The 17,182-nt window shown below is 41.2% G+C and overlaps 12 protein-coding genes across 12 annotated transcripts; 6 read left to right on the plus strand and 6 right to left on the minus strand.

The window, feature by feature from the left end:
* Positions 1 to 5: 5 nt before the first annotated feature.
* Positions 6 to 2,603, minus strand: PAS_chr1-3_0072 (Splicing factor that reanneals U4 and U6 snRNPs during spliceosome recycling; the record flags this gene model as incomplete). Its single annotated transcript, XM_002489363.1, has 1 exon — positions 6 to 2,603. The coding sequence occupies one exon, from the start codon at positions 2,601 to 2,603 to the stop codon at positions 6 to 8; it is 2,598 nt and encodes an 865-aa protein (XP_002489408.1).
* A 216-nt stretch (positions 2,604 to 2,819) lies between these two features.
* PAS_chr1-3_0073 (Nucleolar protein of unknown function implicated in ribosome biogenesis) lies at positions 2,820 to 3,305 on the plus strand (the record flags this gene model as incomplete). Its single annotated transcript, XM_002489364.1, has 1 exon — positions 2,820 to 3,305. The coding sequence occupies one exon, from the start codon at positions 2,820 to 2,822 to the stop codon at positions 3,303 to 3,305; it is 486 nt and encodes a 161-aa protein (XP_002489409.1).
* Positions 3,306 to 3,878: 573 nt separating this feature from the next.
* Positions 3,879 to 5,424, plus strand: PAS_chr1-3_0074 (Cytoplasmic ATP-dependent RNA helicase of the DEAD-box family; the record flags this gene model as incomplete). Its single annotated transcript, XM_002489365.1, has 2 exons — positions 3,879 to 3,888; positions 3,986 to 5,424. The coding sequence occupies 2 exons, from the start codon at positions 3,879 to 3,881 to the stop codon at positions 5,422 to 5,424; spliced, it is 1,449 nt and encodes a 482-aa protein (XP_002489410.1).
* Positions 5,425 to 5,866: 442 nt separating this feature from the next.
* PAS_chr1-3_0075 (Hypothetical protein) lies at positions 5,867 to 6,097 on the plus strand (the record flags this gene model as incomplete). Its single annotated transcript, XM_002489366.1, has 2 exons — positions 5,867 to 5,903; positions 5,961 to 6,097. 2 exons carry the CDS (start codon positions 5,867 to 5,869, stop codon positions 6,095 to 6,097), a joined length of 174 nt encoding a protein of 57 aa, XP_002489411.1.
* A 197-nt stretch (positions 6,098 to 6,294) lies between these two features.
* Positions 6,295 to 6,462, minus strand: PAS_chr1-3_0076 (Hypothetical protein; the record flags this gene model as incomplete). Its single annotated transcript, XM_002489367.1, has 1 exon — positions 6,295 to 6,462. One exon carries the CDS (start codon positions 6,460 to 6,462, stop codon positions 6,295 to 6,297), a length of 168 nt encoding a protein of 55 aa, XP_002489412.1.
* A 327-nt stretch (positions 6,463 to 6,789) lies between these two features.
* On the plus strand, positions 6,790 to 7,461 carry PAS_chr1-3_0077 (Nuclear protein of unknown function; the record flags this gene model as incomplete). Its single annotated transcript, XM_002489368.1, has 2 exons — positions 6,790 to 6,823; positions 6,908 to 7,461. 2 exons carry the CDS (start codon positions 6,790 to 6,792, stop codon positions 7,459 to 7,461), a joined length of 588 nt encoding a protein of 195 aa, XP_002489413.1.
* Positions 7,462 to 7,514: 53 nt separating this feature from the next.
* PAS_chr1-3_0294 (uncharacterized protein) lies at positions 7,515 to 8,703 on the minus strand (the record flags this gene model as incomplete). The annotated part of the gene is made up of 2 exons (XM_002489369.1): positions 7,515 to 8,559; positions 8,618 to 8,703. 2 exons carry the CDS (start codon positions 8,701 to 8,703, stop codon positions 7,515 to 7,517), a joined length of 1,131 nt encoding a protein of 376 aa, XP_002489414.1.
* A 527-nt stretch (positions 8,704 to 9,230) lies between these two features.
* On the minus strand, positions 9,231 to 10,859 carry PAS_chr1-3_0078 (S-adenosyl-L-methionine uroporphyrinogen III transmethylase; the record flags this gene model as incomplete). The annotated part of the gene is made up of 1 exon (XM_002489370.1): positions 9,231 to 10,859. One exon carries the CDS (start codon positions 10,857 to 10,859, stop codon positions 9,231 to 9,233), a length of 1,629 nt encoding a protein of 542 aa, XP_002489415.1.
* A 270-nt stretch (positions 10,860 to 11,129) lies between these two features.
* Positions 11,130 to 12,446, plus strand: PAS_chr1-3_0079 (uncharacterized protein; the record flags this gene model as incomplete). The annotated part of the gene is made up of 1 exon (XM_002489371.1): positions 11,130 to 12,446. One exon carries the CDS (start codon positions 11,130 to 11,132, stop codon positions 12,444 to 12,446), a length of 1,317 nt encoding a protein of 438 aa, XP_002489416.1.
* Positions 12,447 to 12,582: 136 nt separating this feature from the next.
* Positions 12,583 to 13,216, plus strand: PAS_chr1-3_0080 (uncharacterized protein; the record flags this gene model as incomplete). The annotated part of the gene is made up of 2 exons (XM_002489372.1): positions 12,583 to 12,642; positions 12,704 to 13,216. The coding sequence occupies 2 exons, from the start codon at positions 12,583 to 12,585 to the stop codon at positions 13,214 to 13,216; spliced, it is 573 nt and encodes a 190-aa protein (XP_002489417.1).
* Positions 13,217 to 13,266: 50 nt separating this feature from the next.
* Positions 13,267 to 15,315, minus strand: PAS_chr1-3_0081 (Glycerol-3-phosphate/dihydroxyacetone phosphate dual substrate-specific sn-1 acyltransferase; the record flags this gene model as incomplete). The annotated part of the gene is made up of 1 exon (XM_002489373.1): positions 13,267 to 15,315. One exon carries the CDS (start codon positions 15,313 to 15,315, stop codon positions 13,267 to 13,269), a length of 2,049 nt encoding a protein of 682 aa, XP_002489418.1.
* A 658-nt stretch (positions 15,316 to 15,973) lies between these two features.
* On the minus strand, positions 15,974 to 17,005 carry PAS_chr1-3_0082 (Integral membrane protein; the record flags this gene model as incomplete). Its single annotated transcript, XM_002489374.1, has 1 exon — positions 15,974 to 17,005. The coding sequence occupies one exon, from the start codon at positions 17,003 to 17,005 to the stop codon at positions 15,974 to 15,976; it is 1,032 nt and encodes a 343-aa protein (XP_002489419.1).
* Positions 17,006 to 17,182: the final 177 nt, after the last annotated feature.

The raw sequence follows: 17,182 nt of genomic DNA on the forward strand, positions 1-17,182 counted from the left end.
CAAATCTAAACTTTTCGTCTCTGAAGTGACGGGGGTATAAATGAAGTTGGAAATTGAGAGGGTTTTCTTGGCTGTTGCTGCGTAGATTTTTCGGAAAGTTTCAATGTAAACCCATCAACTTGTTTGCCATTCAGTACTAGCATGGCCCTTCCTGAATTATTTACATCTTCATATGCAATGAAGGCGCTATGGGATTCAGGTTTCAAAGTAATCTTACTGATAGGTCCAATAGCGGAGAAGATCTTCATGAGCTGTGAGCTGTTAACAGTCTCTGGCAAGTCAAACGCTTCGATAGTTGTTAACTTTGAGTTCTTTTTAGGTGCAGGATTCATTTCAAGTACTGAAACCTTTTTTGGCTTCTTCTTAGCTAAACTGACATCAAGAGGTCGATCAAGTAATGGTACAGAGTTCAACTCCAAAGCAGATTCTGCTGCATCTTTTTCTTTGAAGGTGATGAATGCAAATCCGTTATTTTTCTTGGTTTCACTATCACAAGGGACATATATTTTATCAATCTGCCCATATTTTTCAAAGAGAGGTACCAAATCTTCTTTGGTTAATTTGAAGTCTAGGTTTCTGATAAAAAGTTCCCTGCCTTCATCAGAACGCTGAGATCTTTTTTCTGGGTTTGATATTTTGGCCACCAGATGGTATTCTTTTCCCTGCGAATCCTTAAGTACTTTACCATTAAACTTGGCTACAGCATCCATCGCTGCCTGTTCTGACGTAAACTGTATATAGCAGAACCTTCTATCTGTATTGAACCTCAAGGAAGGGAATCGTGTGTTTAGCACAGTACCCACTTCGGAGAAAAGGTCTTCAAGGGACTGAGAGAGTTGATCTGGAGGGAAATTGGTTACCCAAACTGTGGAACTGAGTAGTTTATTCACAGAGATTTCAAAACCATCTATTGTTTTATGATCTTTGGTCAAAGCTGCTAGGTAGCCATCCTCTGTGCTGAATTCTATAGTAGCTAAGTTATTTCTCAGAAAAACGGATTTAATTTCTCCACAATCTTGAAATAAGTTTCGTACAGACAGCTCTTCTAGTTTGTTTCCGGATGTGACTAAAACGGATAAATTCTCTCTATCTCTTTTAGATTTCTTTGATGGTGTATAAATAGATTCTTCCAGAGCTCGTTTTGGTGGCCCACTCTTTTCTTCATTATTCTCTAATTCAAGTTCAGATTGTATGCTGGGAGAAGCCATAGGCTCGGATGACTCTTGTAACTTTCGGCTTGATTTTGCAAACGCTTTAGCCAGATCCTTGTGGTTGTATATACCTTCGAAGCGAGACTGTTCATCCATTAATCTCTGTGGCCAATCAAGTTGATCCCATCTACTTATTCCAGCACGAAGGATTTTTGAGGCAGTAGTCAAGTTGTCATGGGATCGTTCAAACTGATAAGAAAATAGCCATATCTCAACTTGAGAAGGGAATTTTTCAGTCATCTTGCGCAATAACGCTCTTGCTTCGTCTAATAAATCCAGAAGCGAATAGATCTCGACACAACTTCGATCAAGGGAGTGGAGGACGTCATCATTTTGCAGTGCAAGTTCTGAAAACATAGATAGGTCTTGTAAAATGGGTATAGAGCTGGAATCAGAATTTAGCAATACATCTAGTTCAGTCCACAGAAGTGAGCACGCAGTGTTTTTCCATTCCAAGAACTTGGAGGGGGTGAAGATGTCAAACTGAAAGGCTTGTGATCTGAACTTCAAAAGTGAACGAGCATCTAAAGTTAAACTAAAATAGTATTGGTAAGGAGTCGGATGTTCCGGAAATTGCCTTATAAATGATTCCACTGAAGAAGGATGCAAGGCAATATCTTTCTCATTCAGGACATTGAAATAGTGGCTCCATATGTCAATGGCCAAAACATCAAATCTATTAGTTGTTGCTCGTTCAAATATTGATTTTGCCAACAATCGGGCATGCTGGAACTTTTTCAATCTGAACACACTGTCAATGTACCCAATCCAGAATTTAGATGTTGGTTGGAACTGAGCATCCAAAAGTTTCAGCTCAAAGTCTTCCAAACGATCTGAAATTGCCTTTGACTGGTTAAACAATTTAGAAGCGTATTTCATTTTAGAATCGTAGGCCTCCTTGAAGTTATTGGTGACAAAGACTGAATAATGATTGAATGTTTCTTGAGAATCAAAATGAGGAATTTGAAGTCGTTGTAAATAAATAGAGTCTAAAACATCAGCACCAACATTCTGCTGTTCAGACATGAACTTCCAGTAGCTGCTCCATATAATTTGACTTTCTGTGTAATGATATTGGGTGCTGATTAGCGCTTTGTTGAATATTTCTGTGACTTTTTCTTCCAATGTTGAATAGTTAGATGCTAGTTCTATGTACTTGAGCCAAACAGAAGGAGAACTATCATCTTTCAGCCTTAATTGAAAGTAGAAGTCTACGGTCTCAAAATTTTCGGTTTGCATTTCCTGTAACCAACTGTTCCATTCCTGTGTGGTAAATTTGTAAATTGAAAGAAATTTGAGTCGTAGATCTAGGACACTTTCGGGCTCATCACCTTTGGCATTTTCTATCAATTGAAGGTATTCTCCTCTGGGTATTATCGTGTTTTGCTCCATCTACTTTGAATATGATGGAACGGAGTGTTGGAGCAAAAGTGCTTATTGGGAGAGTTTTTATACCAGCTTAATCAGGTTCAGATAATGGAAAAAAATAAATATTATGTTACTAATTATGTAACAGGAATTCAAAATATAATTAATATTTATATTTTCATTATCTCAGATTATTGTTTCTCAGTTTTTTCCGCATAAAACACATCTTCTAGCCTCCATATGGACTCAAAAAGGTATCTAGTTTCATATGGCTGGAAGGAAGGAGAGGCCTTAAAGAAGGGAGGCCTTAAAAGGCCTATCCTTGTAAAGCAGAAGAGGGACACCAAAGGATTAGGAAATGATATCAATGATGGAGAGGTCTGGTGGGAAAAACTGTTTGATGTGCAGTTGAAAAATTTGGAAGTTTACAACAGTGACAAAGTTAAGTTTGAACAAAAGGAGATAAAAATAGACAAGAGTCCATTGTATAGCATGTTTGTACAAGGAGAAGGGCTAACTGGGACTATCGGAGTTGAAGAAGAGACTGTCCAAGCTACGGTACGAAAGCAGATAGTAGACTTGAAAGAAATAAGGAGAAAAAGAGAGAAGGCCAAAAAGAGTAAACGGAAAGAAGAAAAGAAAGAGAAAAAGAAAGCAAAGGAAAGTAAGGAGAAGAAAGAAAAGAAAGTCAAGAAAGTTAAAAAAGTACAAGAAGGACAAGAATGACAAGAAGAAAAAGAAGGACAAAAAAATCTCTTAAAGCAAAACTAATCAAAGAAACAAAAACAAAGCTCCACAAAAGATCCAGCTCCGAATCTGCTGAAACATCCAAGAGAATAAAAGTATAACCATTTTTTTCCAAAAAGGAGGTCCTCACATCGCATTTATCATAGAGTATTAGCTAAGCTACACGATAATCAAGTCTTCATTCAACCATAAATTCTCGTAAAGTTAGTAGTGGTTGCTCTATTGTGATGAAAAATCAATTATTTTGACGTACTAGGTAAAGGGGGCAGCAATAAAGCCCTTTTGAATATAGTTTAATCAAGTTCTAAATGTTATGAAAAATCGCTTACACATATAAGATTTAGCAATGTTTTACTCAACAAATGCCTGGCTAGCTCAATCGGTAGAGCGTGTGACTCTTAATCACAAGGTTGCGGGTTCAATCCCCGCGTTGGGCTTTATTTTTCCAGCTCTTGTGTTCTGTGTTACCCGGCAATTGCCTTTTTGAATATTTCGAACTTTCCGTTAGGTGATTCTATCTATAAACTCCATCGTTGAACTAAAAAGGTGAATATGTCAGAGGGTAAGTTGTGATTAACTCCTATTCTAGAATCTTGATAATAAAGTTAGGAATAAGAATAGCTTGAAAGTTTGAGTAGAAAATGATGCTAATATAGTAGAAAAGAGAGAGGCCAAAGATGCCGCTGAACTATTGAACTCTTTGTCGCTGAACAAAGCCAACGATAATGAGACTCAACCTGAAGCCAAGCAAGAAGTTGTAGAAACCGGGAAAACTGAAGAATCTATTAAACTGGAATCAAAATCGGAGCCAAAGACCGAAGCTGAGCAGAAGGAAGACTCAAATTTGATTAAATCAACATATGAGGTTAAGGTGAAATTGGCAGATTTACAGGCAGATCCAGACTCACCACTATTTTCAGTAAAAAGTTTTGAGGAATTAGGACTTTCTCCTGAATTACTGAAAGGTCTTTATGCCATGAAGTTCCAAAAGCCTTCTAAAATTCAAGAAAAGGCATTACCCCTATTGTTGTCGAATCCCGCTCGTAACATGATCGGGCAATCTCAATCAGGAACAGGAAAGACGGCTGCGTTTTCATTAACTATGTTATCTCGTGTCGATGAGTCCAAACCAGTGGTTCAAGCAATTTGTTTATCTCCTGCTAGGGAGCTTGCTAGACAGACATTAGAAGTGGTCCAGCAAATGGGCAAATACACCAAGATCACCACACAATTGGTTGTGCCTGAGGCTGTGCCAAGAGGACAGCCTGTAACTGCCAATATCCTAGTTGGAACTCCAGGATTGACACTGGATTTGATTAGAAGAAAGCAGATCGACACTTCAAATGTTAAGGTGTTCGTTTTGGACGAAGCCGATAATATGCTAGATAAGCAAGGTTTGGGAGACCAATGTGTTAGAGTCAAGAAATTCTTGCCGCAGACAGCTCAATTGGTGCTATTTTCAGCCACATTCCCTGATGAAGTTAGAAAATACGCTGGTAAGTTTGTGCCCAATGCTAACAGCCTGGAGTTGAAACATGAGGAATTGAATGTAGATGGTATTAAACAATTATACATGGATTGTGATAGTCAGGAGCACAAATTTGATGTTCTCTGTGAGCTGTATGGATTACTAACTATCGGATCCTCGATTATTTTTGTACAGAGGAAAGAAACCGCCAACATGTTATACAAACGAATGAAGGATGAAGGACACACAGTCTCTATCTTACACGGTGACCTGGAGAGTTCTGAAAGAGACAGGCTTATTGATGACTTTAGAGAAGGTAGGTCAAAGGTTCTGATAACCACTAACGTGCTTGCCAGGGGTATTGATATTGCATCGGTATCTATGGTTGTCAACTATGATCTTCCAGTAGACAGACAGGGAAATGCTGATCCTTCGACATACTTGCACAGAATTGGAAGAACTGGTAGATTTGGTAGAGTTGGAGTTTCCATTTCCTTTGTGCATGACAGGACATCATACGAGCAACTTATGGCCATTCGAAAGTATTTTGGAAATGTGGAGATGACTCGTGTTCCTACTGACGATTGGGATGAAGTTGAACAGATTGTCAAGAAGGTGATTAAGAACTAATGTAAATGATAAATACTGAAATACAAAGATGTACAGACTGCTTTTAAGAGCAGGAATTAATTATTTAATGTAGGACAAACTGAGATAGTCGCCGTGAGTTTCCCAATACGCTTTTCTTATTGAGGACAACCGAGGAGGACCCTTTAATGAACAAGCATAAGAGACTTGAACCAAGGTAAGAGAGCAACTTTCAAAACTGAAAACAAACTGAATCCGGAACTCCAGTGGATCTAAATTCCCAAGGATCTACTCCTCGAGGCACTCACTCGGTGAATCGTATGCTCTCGCCAAACTGCATCAGATCTCATCAGCTCATCTCCGGTCCACCATTGATGCGCGTTTCCAAGAAATTACGAGCCCTGGCTTGCTCAGGGAGTAACCCATCTCCAGCCAGTTAGCCCGGTGACATTGTTGTTTACTTATCTTCACACTCGCAAACAAAATGGTTGACAGCACAAAGATCATCACAGTTATAATCGGTAAGCATTAATTTGGAGGAAATCACTGCAATGAGTCCAACTAACATTCAATTCCAGCTGTCTTTCTTCCCTTCTTAGCTGTCTTTATGGTTAAAGGTGCCGGAAGAGACTTGCTCATCAACATTATTCTCTGTTGTTTCTTCTGGTTCCCAGGTATTTTGCACGCTCTTTATGTCGTTTTGACTTCGTCATAAGCCAAGATATTCACATCTTGTTCCCTTTTGGACTTCCGTCTTACTTTGAGTACTTCGTTAGATGACGATATAAGTTTATTATATTAGCCCTGTATTATTTACAAAAGTTATAAAACGCCAGCGTGCTTCTCTTGACCATTTTCGTAGTAGATCAGTAGAACATTGGGCTCTTTTTTCCTGGTTCAATGGTCTATACCTCAGATTTGGGGAGCAAGCAAATCCATCAGAGATGACTGGATGAAAGCGACACCTAGAGCGAACAGACCAACGTTAAGCCCTACCTGGTAAGCAGGGGTTTCCTTGAACTGCTCGAACTTGGAAAGCTCTTTCTTGGGCTCATTTTTGGCAAAGTTTGAGAAATCCATTGGTTATTACTGTCTTGGAAGAGGTGGAGACTAGGTTGAGGCTAGGTGACTTTTTTTTTCTCAAACCCATGCTCAGAAGAATGGTTAAGGTAGTCACCGCCCTAATATACTGCATTGGGTACTGGACGTTTTTCTTGGTCTGTTACCCGGACAGGCTGTGCCCCGACTTGCCCGATTCGGCTCAAGACAATTGCCACCAGATAAGGAATTGAGAAATTACCTGGGACGGACCCGCGAATCACCGATGCTGCGATGACGTAAATGTCACATTACGTTATATCTTCCCAGTTATTGCCACCATAGAGCATACAAACGAACATCACTCAGATGAAAGTCAACATTAGAATATCCGGAGGAACATGTAAGTTAGATAGGATAGAGACCCCCGATAGCGAGGGACCGTCTACTTCGTGTTGGAATCAGCAGTCACTAACAAACTCCCCAGCCTTCTCAGTCACCGTCCCAGACAACTCCACAGTTCAAGATTTAAGGACAGCAGCCCTTGTAGCCGCTCCAATAGACTTAATATCAACCAGGTCGCAGACCCCCTACAAATTAGTATATTCCGGCAAAAAACTGGACTTGGCTGATACTCTAACGTCTCTAGGTGTTACAGATGCTAGCACCGTCTTTATGGTGTCTTCTGATACAAACACACATTCCCCAATTTTGACACCAGCTGAGCTGAGCGCTCCTCATACAAACAATCCTCCCGCATTATCTTCGACCGTCAAGGATGAAACTGGCGCCACTACCACAACAAAGATCACAAAGGTGCGCAGGAAGTCATCCAACAAGCGTCGTTGTTCTTACTTGAACTGCATGTCTGCCCCATTGAGGATGGTTGGAGATTGTGTTCATTGTCAGGGCAAGTTCTGTTCGAAGCATAGATTATTGGAGAACCACCACTGTACGGAACTTCAGACCTGCAAGGAACAGATGCACGAACGGAATGCCAACAAGCTTACATCGGAGCAGACTATCGCTTCAAAAGTGTAATTAGTTTAGTTTCCCTTGTTATTTTGTTTTTTTTTAGATCAAAGTTATACCCTCTAATTGTTTACATCCTCCAAAACACCACGTACGGCAGCTTCAACGTTGTCGAATACCCCATGGGAAGGCCGGGCGATAAGATTTTCAGTATCATGCACAAGATCGTGATCTTGAAATACCCCCGTGCGTACCAGTACTGTATTCCAATGGGCTCTGTTTCCCCCTTCAATATCTGAGGCCGGATTATCACCTATCATGTAAATCTCCCGGAAAGGACTACGTTCTGGAGTTCTTCCCAATACGGGAGCAGATGCTGGTTCCCGTTTACCTCCTAGCCAGTTTCTCCAGTCGATCAAAACGTGATGAGCATAATCATACGAAACTTTCTCTGGTTTGCCAAAGACCATACTCTGCATCTTCTCGGTACCGTTGATCTTGTTGTAAATTGCGTCCACAGCTATCTTGAATGCACCTTGCCCAAATCTAGGCTGAGGATAGTCATTAGCCCAGAAAAAATCATTATTTGAGAAGAGAATTGGAACACTAGGAACTTCGCCTTTATCGTGACGTTTCGTGCCCATGTATCCGCCATGGGAATTTAGTAGATCTGCGACGATCTGAATATCCGCTCCCATATCCCTCGGGTCATTGAAAATCAAAATGCAATCGAATGGTTTAGCCGATGGTCCATAAATATGCGAGGAGTCTACTGGTATGGCTAGGTTCGCAATCTCCGCTTTAGAGTATCTATGAAAGGGCCAGATAGACTCATTGGCTGCTAGAACATCAATGGGCATGAGGACTTCACGGAATCCGTACTCCTGAGCGACATGTCTAGCTGAATCTCCGGGGCCTCCAACTACCAATACTCTATTGAGCCTTTCGTCTTGCGCTAGTGCTCTGAATGGTGTGTGTGAAAGGATAATCTGACGGGGTGAGATATCCACACCCAGCGTCTTTGAAATAAAGTGGCTACGGCTTTCCTCTGAAACTCCACCGCCATTAGTGAATAGTACAAACGGAACTTTTTCCGATTGAAGGTAGCGAAGAGTATTTGCGGCTCCAGGGATGGCTTTCTTGCCTTTGAGCAGCACTCCGTCTATACTATTGAAGGGTTAGATCAGATTGTTAAACTTTAAAGGGGTGAAAAACATGGACTTACTCAAAACAGAATCCAATATCGCTGAGTGAGCGAGCAAACTTAGCAAACCTTCTTGCTGGAAAGTTCCTAATTGAGTTGGAGAACATGGTCAAACTCAATCAATTGGTTAGAAAACTAGTTGAAGAATTATGGGTGGAGGAAACACGCGGATAATGATTACATAAGCACAGGTTATTATAGATTGAACTTATTATCATAGTAATTAGGAAGTAAATAAGGTTCTCGGCGCCTAGTGTCATTTTTTTTTATCAATAAGGTGTCTAAGTATGTATGAAGCTATCTGCACAGTAGTTAACTGTCATTTTATGGTAGTATTAAAACCGAAAGAATAGTGATTAGGTCAAAATCTTTTAAAGCCTTCACCGAAGAGAAAATGGGCGTGTGGCGTAGTTGGTAGCGCGCTCCCTTAGCATGGGAGAGGTCTTGGGTTCGATTCCCAACTCGTCCAATCTTTCATTTTTTGCATGATTACCCAGGATGGGTGGATGGCACTTTGATCCTCATGGAATCAACCTGACACTACAGATCAACTTGTGATATAACTTTTTGGCTCTCTATTAATGCGTCTAAAATACATATACAATAAATAAAATGCAGTTCACTATCTTCATAGTCATTTGGAAAGGTTGGACACTGTATCTAGTATGGTCGATCCTCCAATGTCATCCCAACCTTCCACCACTTCCCACTCCTTCTCTAACTTTTCAATGATCCCACATGAATATCCTACCACAAGAAGCCCAGGAGGCCTGGAACCAAATTCTTGGACTGCTCGACCAACGTTTTCTAATGTAGTTCTAATAACCCTTTGATCTGGACAGGATGCTCGTTCAACAATTGCTGCAGGAACCTTTGGATCCCACCCCTTCTCAAAAAGGACAGGGAGAAGCTCCACAATACGATGCAATGCCATAAGGAATACTGAAGTACGGGATTTCACAAATTCTGGAATATTTGGAAGTGCTCCTCTACGTCCAGTTCCTGTGCAGATTAGAACTTGATCTGCAACATCACGATGCGTTGCAGGAATTTGAGACAGAACAGGTGCTGCCAATGCTGAAGTGATGCCTGGTAAAACTAATGGTCTGTAACCTTGAGATTCGAAAAATAGGTATTCCTCCCCACCTCTTCCAAAAATGTATGGGTCACCTTGCTTCAAGCGAATTACTTTCTTCCCAGCATCTAAGGCTGCTAAACCCTTGGATAATAGTTCCTGTTGTGCGGCTTCAGCATTTCCTGGAAACTTTCTAGCAATAAAAACTTCCGTTCTCCTAGGAATTAAGTCCAAAACTTGAGTCGGTACTAGTTTGTCCGCAAGAATTAGATCTGCAGAGTATATTTCGGACAGTGCTCCCAAGGTTAGTAGTGAGACAGCTCCTGGTCCTGCTCCTACCAATGATATAGAACCTTTCTTCGCATGGTCGAAAGTTCCATTCTGAGCAATTTCAACGTTGTTACTAGATTCATGATATGCAGCACTTAAGTCGTCCACAGAAACTTCTGCCAGTTTTCCTAGAGGGTAATACTCTACTAACTGCGACAACCAGCGCGTTCTTTGTAGTTTTTTCTGTTCTTTGGTCATGTTAAACTCCTCAACCAACTGGTTGAGTCTGGATGTCTGAATAGCATCATCTTCATCTTCTCCTAGCAATTGTAACCTATTGTAAATCTCCTCCACTTGATCGTCATCCTCTTGCTGAATCCTGTGTCTTAGGTTACCAATGTTTTCGCAAACCTTGTCAATATTTGAAGGTAGAGTGCTAACTAGTTCTCTTTTGATACGAGATGCTAATTTACATCCTTTTCCATTAGTTGTCACTCCCAGCTGAAAATCAGCATTGGAATAGGTTGATAACAGAGTGAAACTGCATAATTCTGGAGAATCTACCACTGAAACAGGAATTCTTAGCCTTCTACAGTGAGCCGAGATGTCTTTTTTCAATTGGGCGTATTGCGAGTCCAAGACCACAAACACCTTGTCTACCACATTATCTACTTCATCTCGCCCCAATTGAGTCAACTGTGAGATACTGAAGGTCTGATCTACGACCTTCAATGTGCCCTGGGTGGCTAGATCTTGAAGAGAATCCAGCATCGTGGACTTTTGTGGGGAAACTAGAACCGGTGTGGCTCCAGCCTCCAGAATAGTCTTCACCCTTGAAACACACAAATTCAGGTGCTCTAGGCCCACCACAAGATGGATTTGACCTTGGCAGTTATCTGCGAGTAATAGTTTGGCCATCGTCGGGGGTATGGATAGAGGATAACGAAGACCTAATCTTATGAAACTGTTTTTTTTTTTCTAAAGGCCTACTCATCGCTTCATGCAATCGCACGTGATTTGTATGGCATGCGAGATAGATGAGAACCTTGATATCTCCTCCGTATGTTACCAAGCGACTTTTCAACTTATGTAAGCAGATGCAAGAATAGGGGAGACAGTCGAGCCGAGGCGAGGCTGAAGTCAAAACTTTCTTTCTTTTTTCTTACTTTCCTGTATGATTATCAGCTAATGGCTCCACCCAAAAGACCGCTTGGATTGGGAAAGTCCGCACAGAAGAAGAAGCAAAAGACAGATGAAGATGGCGTTGCTGAGTCTGGCTCTAGTGCAAATGCTTCTGAACTTACTGTAGAGCTGAACGAGGAGGTTGACGCAGATGATGAGGTATCTCAGCTATTTGCCCTGTGGAAAACATTCTTGGGAGCTGAAAAAGACAACGAGCTTGTCTTGAACGGTATCATTCATGAATGCGATAGATTATTGAGAAACAGCCAAACAGAGAAGAATAAATACAAGTTAAATGGAGAATTTCACGCCATTTACGCTTTAGCTCTGAACGAGTTAGCATTTTTTCACGCAGCTAAGGAGAACGATGTCAAGCCATATTTTGACGAAGCACTAGAGAGAATTGATCTTGGTTTAAGTCACTCTAAAGAGGATCCCAGGTTATTGTTCTCAAAGGCTCACATTATTTTTAACAGAGTTCCACTGGAATACATTTCCAAAATGACCCCAGAGTCCAGCTCAGAGGGATACCCAAATATACTCGAAGTTTTAGACGACGCTCTTAAAAGCTATGAAGCAGCACAGAATGAAGCTATTAAAACTGAACGATTTGAACTCTTTGACCAAGAAACCTTCAGAGTACTCGACTCCTTAGATGATCTGCTAAGCATCATTGATGATTTTGGAAAGAAGAAATCTTCCGACGAAGGGATAGATAGTGAAGATGAAGAGGAGCTCGGGTTTGACGAAGATGAAGATAGTCTTCAACTGAGTGAATCTCATCCTTTGAAACCTTTGGGGGAAAGTGAAAAATATGATATTTGGTGGAGAACTCAAACTATAGAATTCCTGAAAAATCTTGAAAAGCTTGCCCAGAAATCCGACATCATTCTTAAAGACTCATCTTTGCCAATTGGTAACTTGCATAGAGATGTTTGCAAGAAATTGGGTCAGTCATATCTTTTAGAGGCAGAGGAGCCCTCAGCCATCTTTACCACCCTGGAGTATGATTCAGATGTTGAGGACAAAGAGGATGGGATCAATGGTCTACAAGCTGATCAGGCTCGTGACATTGCTATCCAATTGGTTACTGAAGCAATTCAATACCTGGAAAAAGCTGAATACTCCGACGATCCAAAGAGCTGGGCCGATGTTGCAGAAGCCTATGTAACTTTGGGAAATCTACACTCCGTCGATAGCAGAGAACAAGAAGACTGCTATTCCAAAGCAGAAAAAAGACTTCAGCATGCAAATAAAGCTACTCATGGCAAATATGAGCATATTCTCAACAACCTGTTGCAGAAGAGCTACGATGATACATAGACTATTTACCAATACGACTAGAAAATTCAGCACCTAACATCCGGCATCGCGAAGTTCAATTATCGGAAAGTCAGAGTGGTGCGTGTGTCCTCTACAGATTGCGTAGACCTTACTCTTCCCAAGTTACTCCTTCAAAATGTCTAAACCCTACAAGCTGATAGGTGAGGATGTTTATAAGAATAGGACAGAAAAGATTGTAAGTATTTTGAAGCAAACAAATCCCCTGGTACAAGTTCATCGTCTAACAAGGCTTTTAGAACTCTGAACTGTTCACTTTGACATATGGTTCCGTGGTGGCTCAATTATGCCGGGATTACAATAACGATTATAAAAAAGTAAATGAACAATTGGAAAGTATGGGATACAATATAGGAATTAGGCTGATCGAAGAATTTTTGGCCAAAACTAATTTTGGACGTTGCATCAACTTCAAAGAAACGGCCGAGATAATCAGCAAAGTTGGGTTCAAGATGTTCTTAAACACAACACCGACTGTGGACAACTTCTCTGCTGACGGCAAACAATTCAATTTAATACTGGAAGACAATCCTCTTGCCGAGTTTGTGGAACTGCCAGATGACAATAAAGCTGTAAAGGAGCTATGGTACTCAAACGTACTGGTCGGAGTATTGAAAGGTGCCCTACAGATGGTCCAGCTAGATGTTGACGTCTCATTCGTCAAAGATATTTTGAGGGGTGATCCTTCTACTGAAATCAAACTGAGGTTGAACAAAATACTCAAGGATGAGATACCTGCTGGAGAAGATTAAAATAAAATATAATGTTATTCTTAGAGATGATAATTGATGCACTATTTTCATTACTTCGGTTCATTAATTTGTTCGTTACGCATTTTCTGGAAGATCCGTTCTTGAATCTTGGACCTGACGTTCTTGGCCTCAATTCCTGTAGACAGGCCTGTCGTTTCGCTTTCTGATAGGGAGCTTGAGCGGCTTCTGATCGAGCCCCGGGAGCTAGTTGGGAGTTCACTAAATATGGCCACCTCGCCTAACTCAGAAGGCATGCTAGTGCTACTAGTAACAGACCTAAGGGAGTTCACAGACGAAGTGGAGGGTGCCCTTCCAAGACGCGTCTTGTTCAAAAGTTGCTCCTTTTCCTCATCTTCTATCTCCTCTTCCTCTTGCTCCTCATTGCTAGCCTCAATCTTTTCAAGATCCTTGGCGAATTCTGGAATCACTTTTGGACCTAGATTGTTGCAGACTTCAGTAACTTCCAAGGAAAGGCGAGCCCTTTCAGCTTTCAACTCTTCAAGTGCCTCGGATGGAAGCAAGGACCATGTCAAATACTTCATGGACTTCAAAGTATCCATTCCGATTTCACCTATTCTGAACGCAGCATATGTCGTACATACCAAGATGATCCATGCAGTTATAAAAGTAACAACTATGCTCTTTGTTTGATAGGGAACAATTGCGATATCGTACTTGAAAATCAAGAATGTACCTAGCGTGGAATAAAAAGCATAGAGACAAGGAGCTGCCACCATCGCCACCATCAGCTTCCAAGTGGCCAACACATCGTTGGCCCTAATCTTGACAACAGAGTTGGCAAGTGCTTCTCTAGCTTTCTTATGAGAAATATACTTACAAGCAATGAAGACAGGTGAGAACAGAACAGTGCCGGGAAGACTTAGGACAGCTAGGATGAGTAACTTCACAAGTCTATACGCCAGCAAAGCAACAGCTTTGAAAGGTTTAAACTTTACTGTTTGCACCTGATGATCTTTCAGCCCTAAGTTGTTCAACCTGTAATTGTACGTTTGCACGGAGTTCTTGAGGTGCACTATCTCTGGGAGGTCCTTAAATTTTGTGTAGCCGATTGTTAAATTTCTGTTCATCTGTACAACTAAGGGAAGCGGAATTTTCTTTTTAGGGTACTGGTAAAGCCTTCTGGCAGCCTGAAGAATCATCAAAGTCTCGTAGTCTTCGCATTGAACTGTCACAGTTTTCAAACCTGTGGATATAGTTTTCAAAAGTTCCGCAACGGCCTTCCTAGAATCTTCCTTGTAGGCCCTTGCTTGTTCCTCGCCCACAACGATAGGACTTCCATATTCAACAACAGCTCTAGATCTAAACTTATTTGGGTGGAAATAGTTCAACCCACAAGGAACGATTGTAATTGGCTGTTCTGAGTTTTCGGCTAAAGCACCTAATGCCATTAGTGCCACACCAGGTTGAAGTGGTAAAAGTTCAGTTCTATCATGGGAACCCCCTTCTGGAAAGATTCCTAGAATACCTCCGCTATGGAGGTGATCAAAGACATGTTTGAAAACCATTGAATTATCGATTTTGGGGGCAGTTTTGTAAGTAGTAGAGCCCTTAATAATTTTGATAGCTCTATCTGACGAGAAAGGTTTGTGCAATCTCAGTAGAGTGTCACTTAGGACCTCTGCGATCTTACCAAATCCACCAGATCTAGGTAGACCTATCAGTCCTTTAGCCTCACACTCCTGGGTGAACTTTGTGTCAGTTCCTTCAATTAGACAGGGATCTTTCTCAAAATCGGCATAATGAATTGTACCAGAGGCAGGCTTCAAGCCATCTTGAGCTCTTTCTACTGGAATAACTCTAGTTAGCCTTGCTAGGTCACCGATAAATTTCTTTCGATAGTAAGCTGCTGCCATCAAGAAAGAAATTCTTCTCCCTGTCGATTTCTTTGTTTGTATTAGAACCATCAATGGGTCCACAAACTGATTGGAATGAGGTGCAACCACAAGGATTACCGGACCTTGGCTCGGGATGTTGAAAGCTCCCCGTGTTTTCACATCTCTGAAGAAAATGTCAAAGATGATGAGGAATGTCCAGGCAAAAAGGTCATAGATGAAATTAGCGTAACCACTTGCTGTCATAATTTTCAATGAATTAGGTGAAGTAGTCGGAATTGAAAAACACCGATTTTGAGTTACTGCACTAGTAGAGAGGAGAAAGTGTGTTGGGTCAGGTACAGCAAGTTTGGGGTGCAAGTGAGGTTAAAACTCCGGAGAAGTGATAGTTACCGAGATCCGACATCTTGGAAAAAGCGATGAGAAAAAACTCACACAGTGTTAAAGTATCTTCGTTTCATTCAAAGTTATAAAATGATGATGTTTGATTATATAAGAGATGCACAACTAAACATTATGTGGTTAGTAACCTATGTTTCTTCTTGAAGAAATTTGAATATTTGCAAAATCAGAGCATTTGACAGGTTTCGTCTCATGAACAGATTATCGAATGAGCTGGGTTATAAATGGAGTCTTCTGACTCGTTATCATCATTTTGCAATACATTGGAGATATACTTACTCAGCAGTGGATGTGCTCTATACTGAGAAGGGCATAGGTAAGGAAATGGAAAACGCAGTGAAAAGCAGAGAAAGTGTTCTCTCTTCCAAATATCGCACGCGCGCATTGAAAAAGGAGGGTAACATGAACGAGATGATTTGGTAAGAGGGCTCTAGTGGCTTGGGGTAATTGACATAAGATCCCAGTATGCACTGTACTCGTTGAGTAATCAATTTAGTAGGGATTAAGTCATGAAAAACACTAGCAAACCCTGAAACACAAATGAGTAAACAAACAAAAAATTTGTTCTGTATTTTGTTTGAGAAATGTTGACCTGTTGAGCACGAATTCCCGTTGAAAGAACCACGTAACGCAACGAACGCATAAGGAAAAAGCCCAATGAGAAAGCAAACACAAAGTAAACAGAGTAATTAGCAGCTCTTGATTGTAGTGCAAATATGTTCTTGATCAACAATATCACGAGCACTGCCACGAATTTATATCCACTGTAAGCCACAAGATCCCAAAGTTTAGCATCAACACTCAGGATGTATATACAGAACTTCAACAACACGAGGTCTAAGAGTTGCAATGCCAAAGTTTTGGAAGCTGCATAGCCTAATAATTCAGGATGAAAGTCTCCATGAATACCCGCAAAAACTGACCACACCAGAATATAAGACAGGAACGACATGAGAGGGATATATAAATCTGGAGCATTGATGTCTTCAGTAGCTGGGGCGTAAATCTCTTGCCCAGTAGAACCAGGGCCTCCAACTGGCGTAGCATTATGGTAAATTCTTGTCCATGTCTTAGTTCTATAGGGGAAAAGAATCAGACCCAGCTTGCGTACCACGTACGAGTTGGATACTTGAAAATAGTACTTAATATCCTGAGTGTGCATGATACTGTTAAAGTTTTGCTGCATATATTGTTGGGAGGCATTAAGGGCAGTTTGCGAGAATTGAAGGCCCATAGCAGATGATGGATCTTGGAAAAAGTTTTGGAACGGCTGCTGTTGGGCACCACCCTGAGGTGCAGTCTGAGGAAGTTGATGCTGTTGTTGCTGGTGCTGCTGTGGCTGTTGGGGAGGATATGTTTGTTGAGAGAATGGCTCGTTTTGATATTGTTGCTGGCTGACAGAAGGCTGATGAGAAGCATAATTCTGACCTACTGGTTGGGGTACCGAAGGTTGGTTATAGCCGTACTGACCATAGGGGTTGCCATTGGCTTGTTTACCCTGATTACCTCGTGAACTGTCAAAGGCGTTGTACATTGTTTGCTAGTTAGAGCTGGGTTGTTTAGTCGTTGAACCTAAGGTGAGGTGAGATAGGTCAAGTTCAACATCCAGTCAAGTATGCTCGACTGATGGAAAGGGTAATAACACGAATCAAGCTTCACAAATCGGGGTTTAATGAATTTAATCCAGATCTGTTCAAAGCGCGCCTGTCTT

The sequence above is a fragment of the Komagataella phaffii genome, chromosome 1 (assembly GCF_000027005.1).
Source record: "Komagataella phaffii GS115 chromosome 1, complete sequence".
In the NCBI taxonomy this organism is placed as follows: domain Eukaryota; kingdom Fungi; phylum Ascomycota; class Pichiomycetes; order Pichiales; family Pichiaceae; genus Komagataella; species Komagataella phaffii.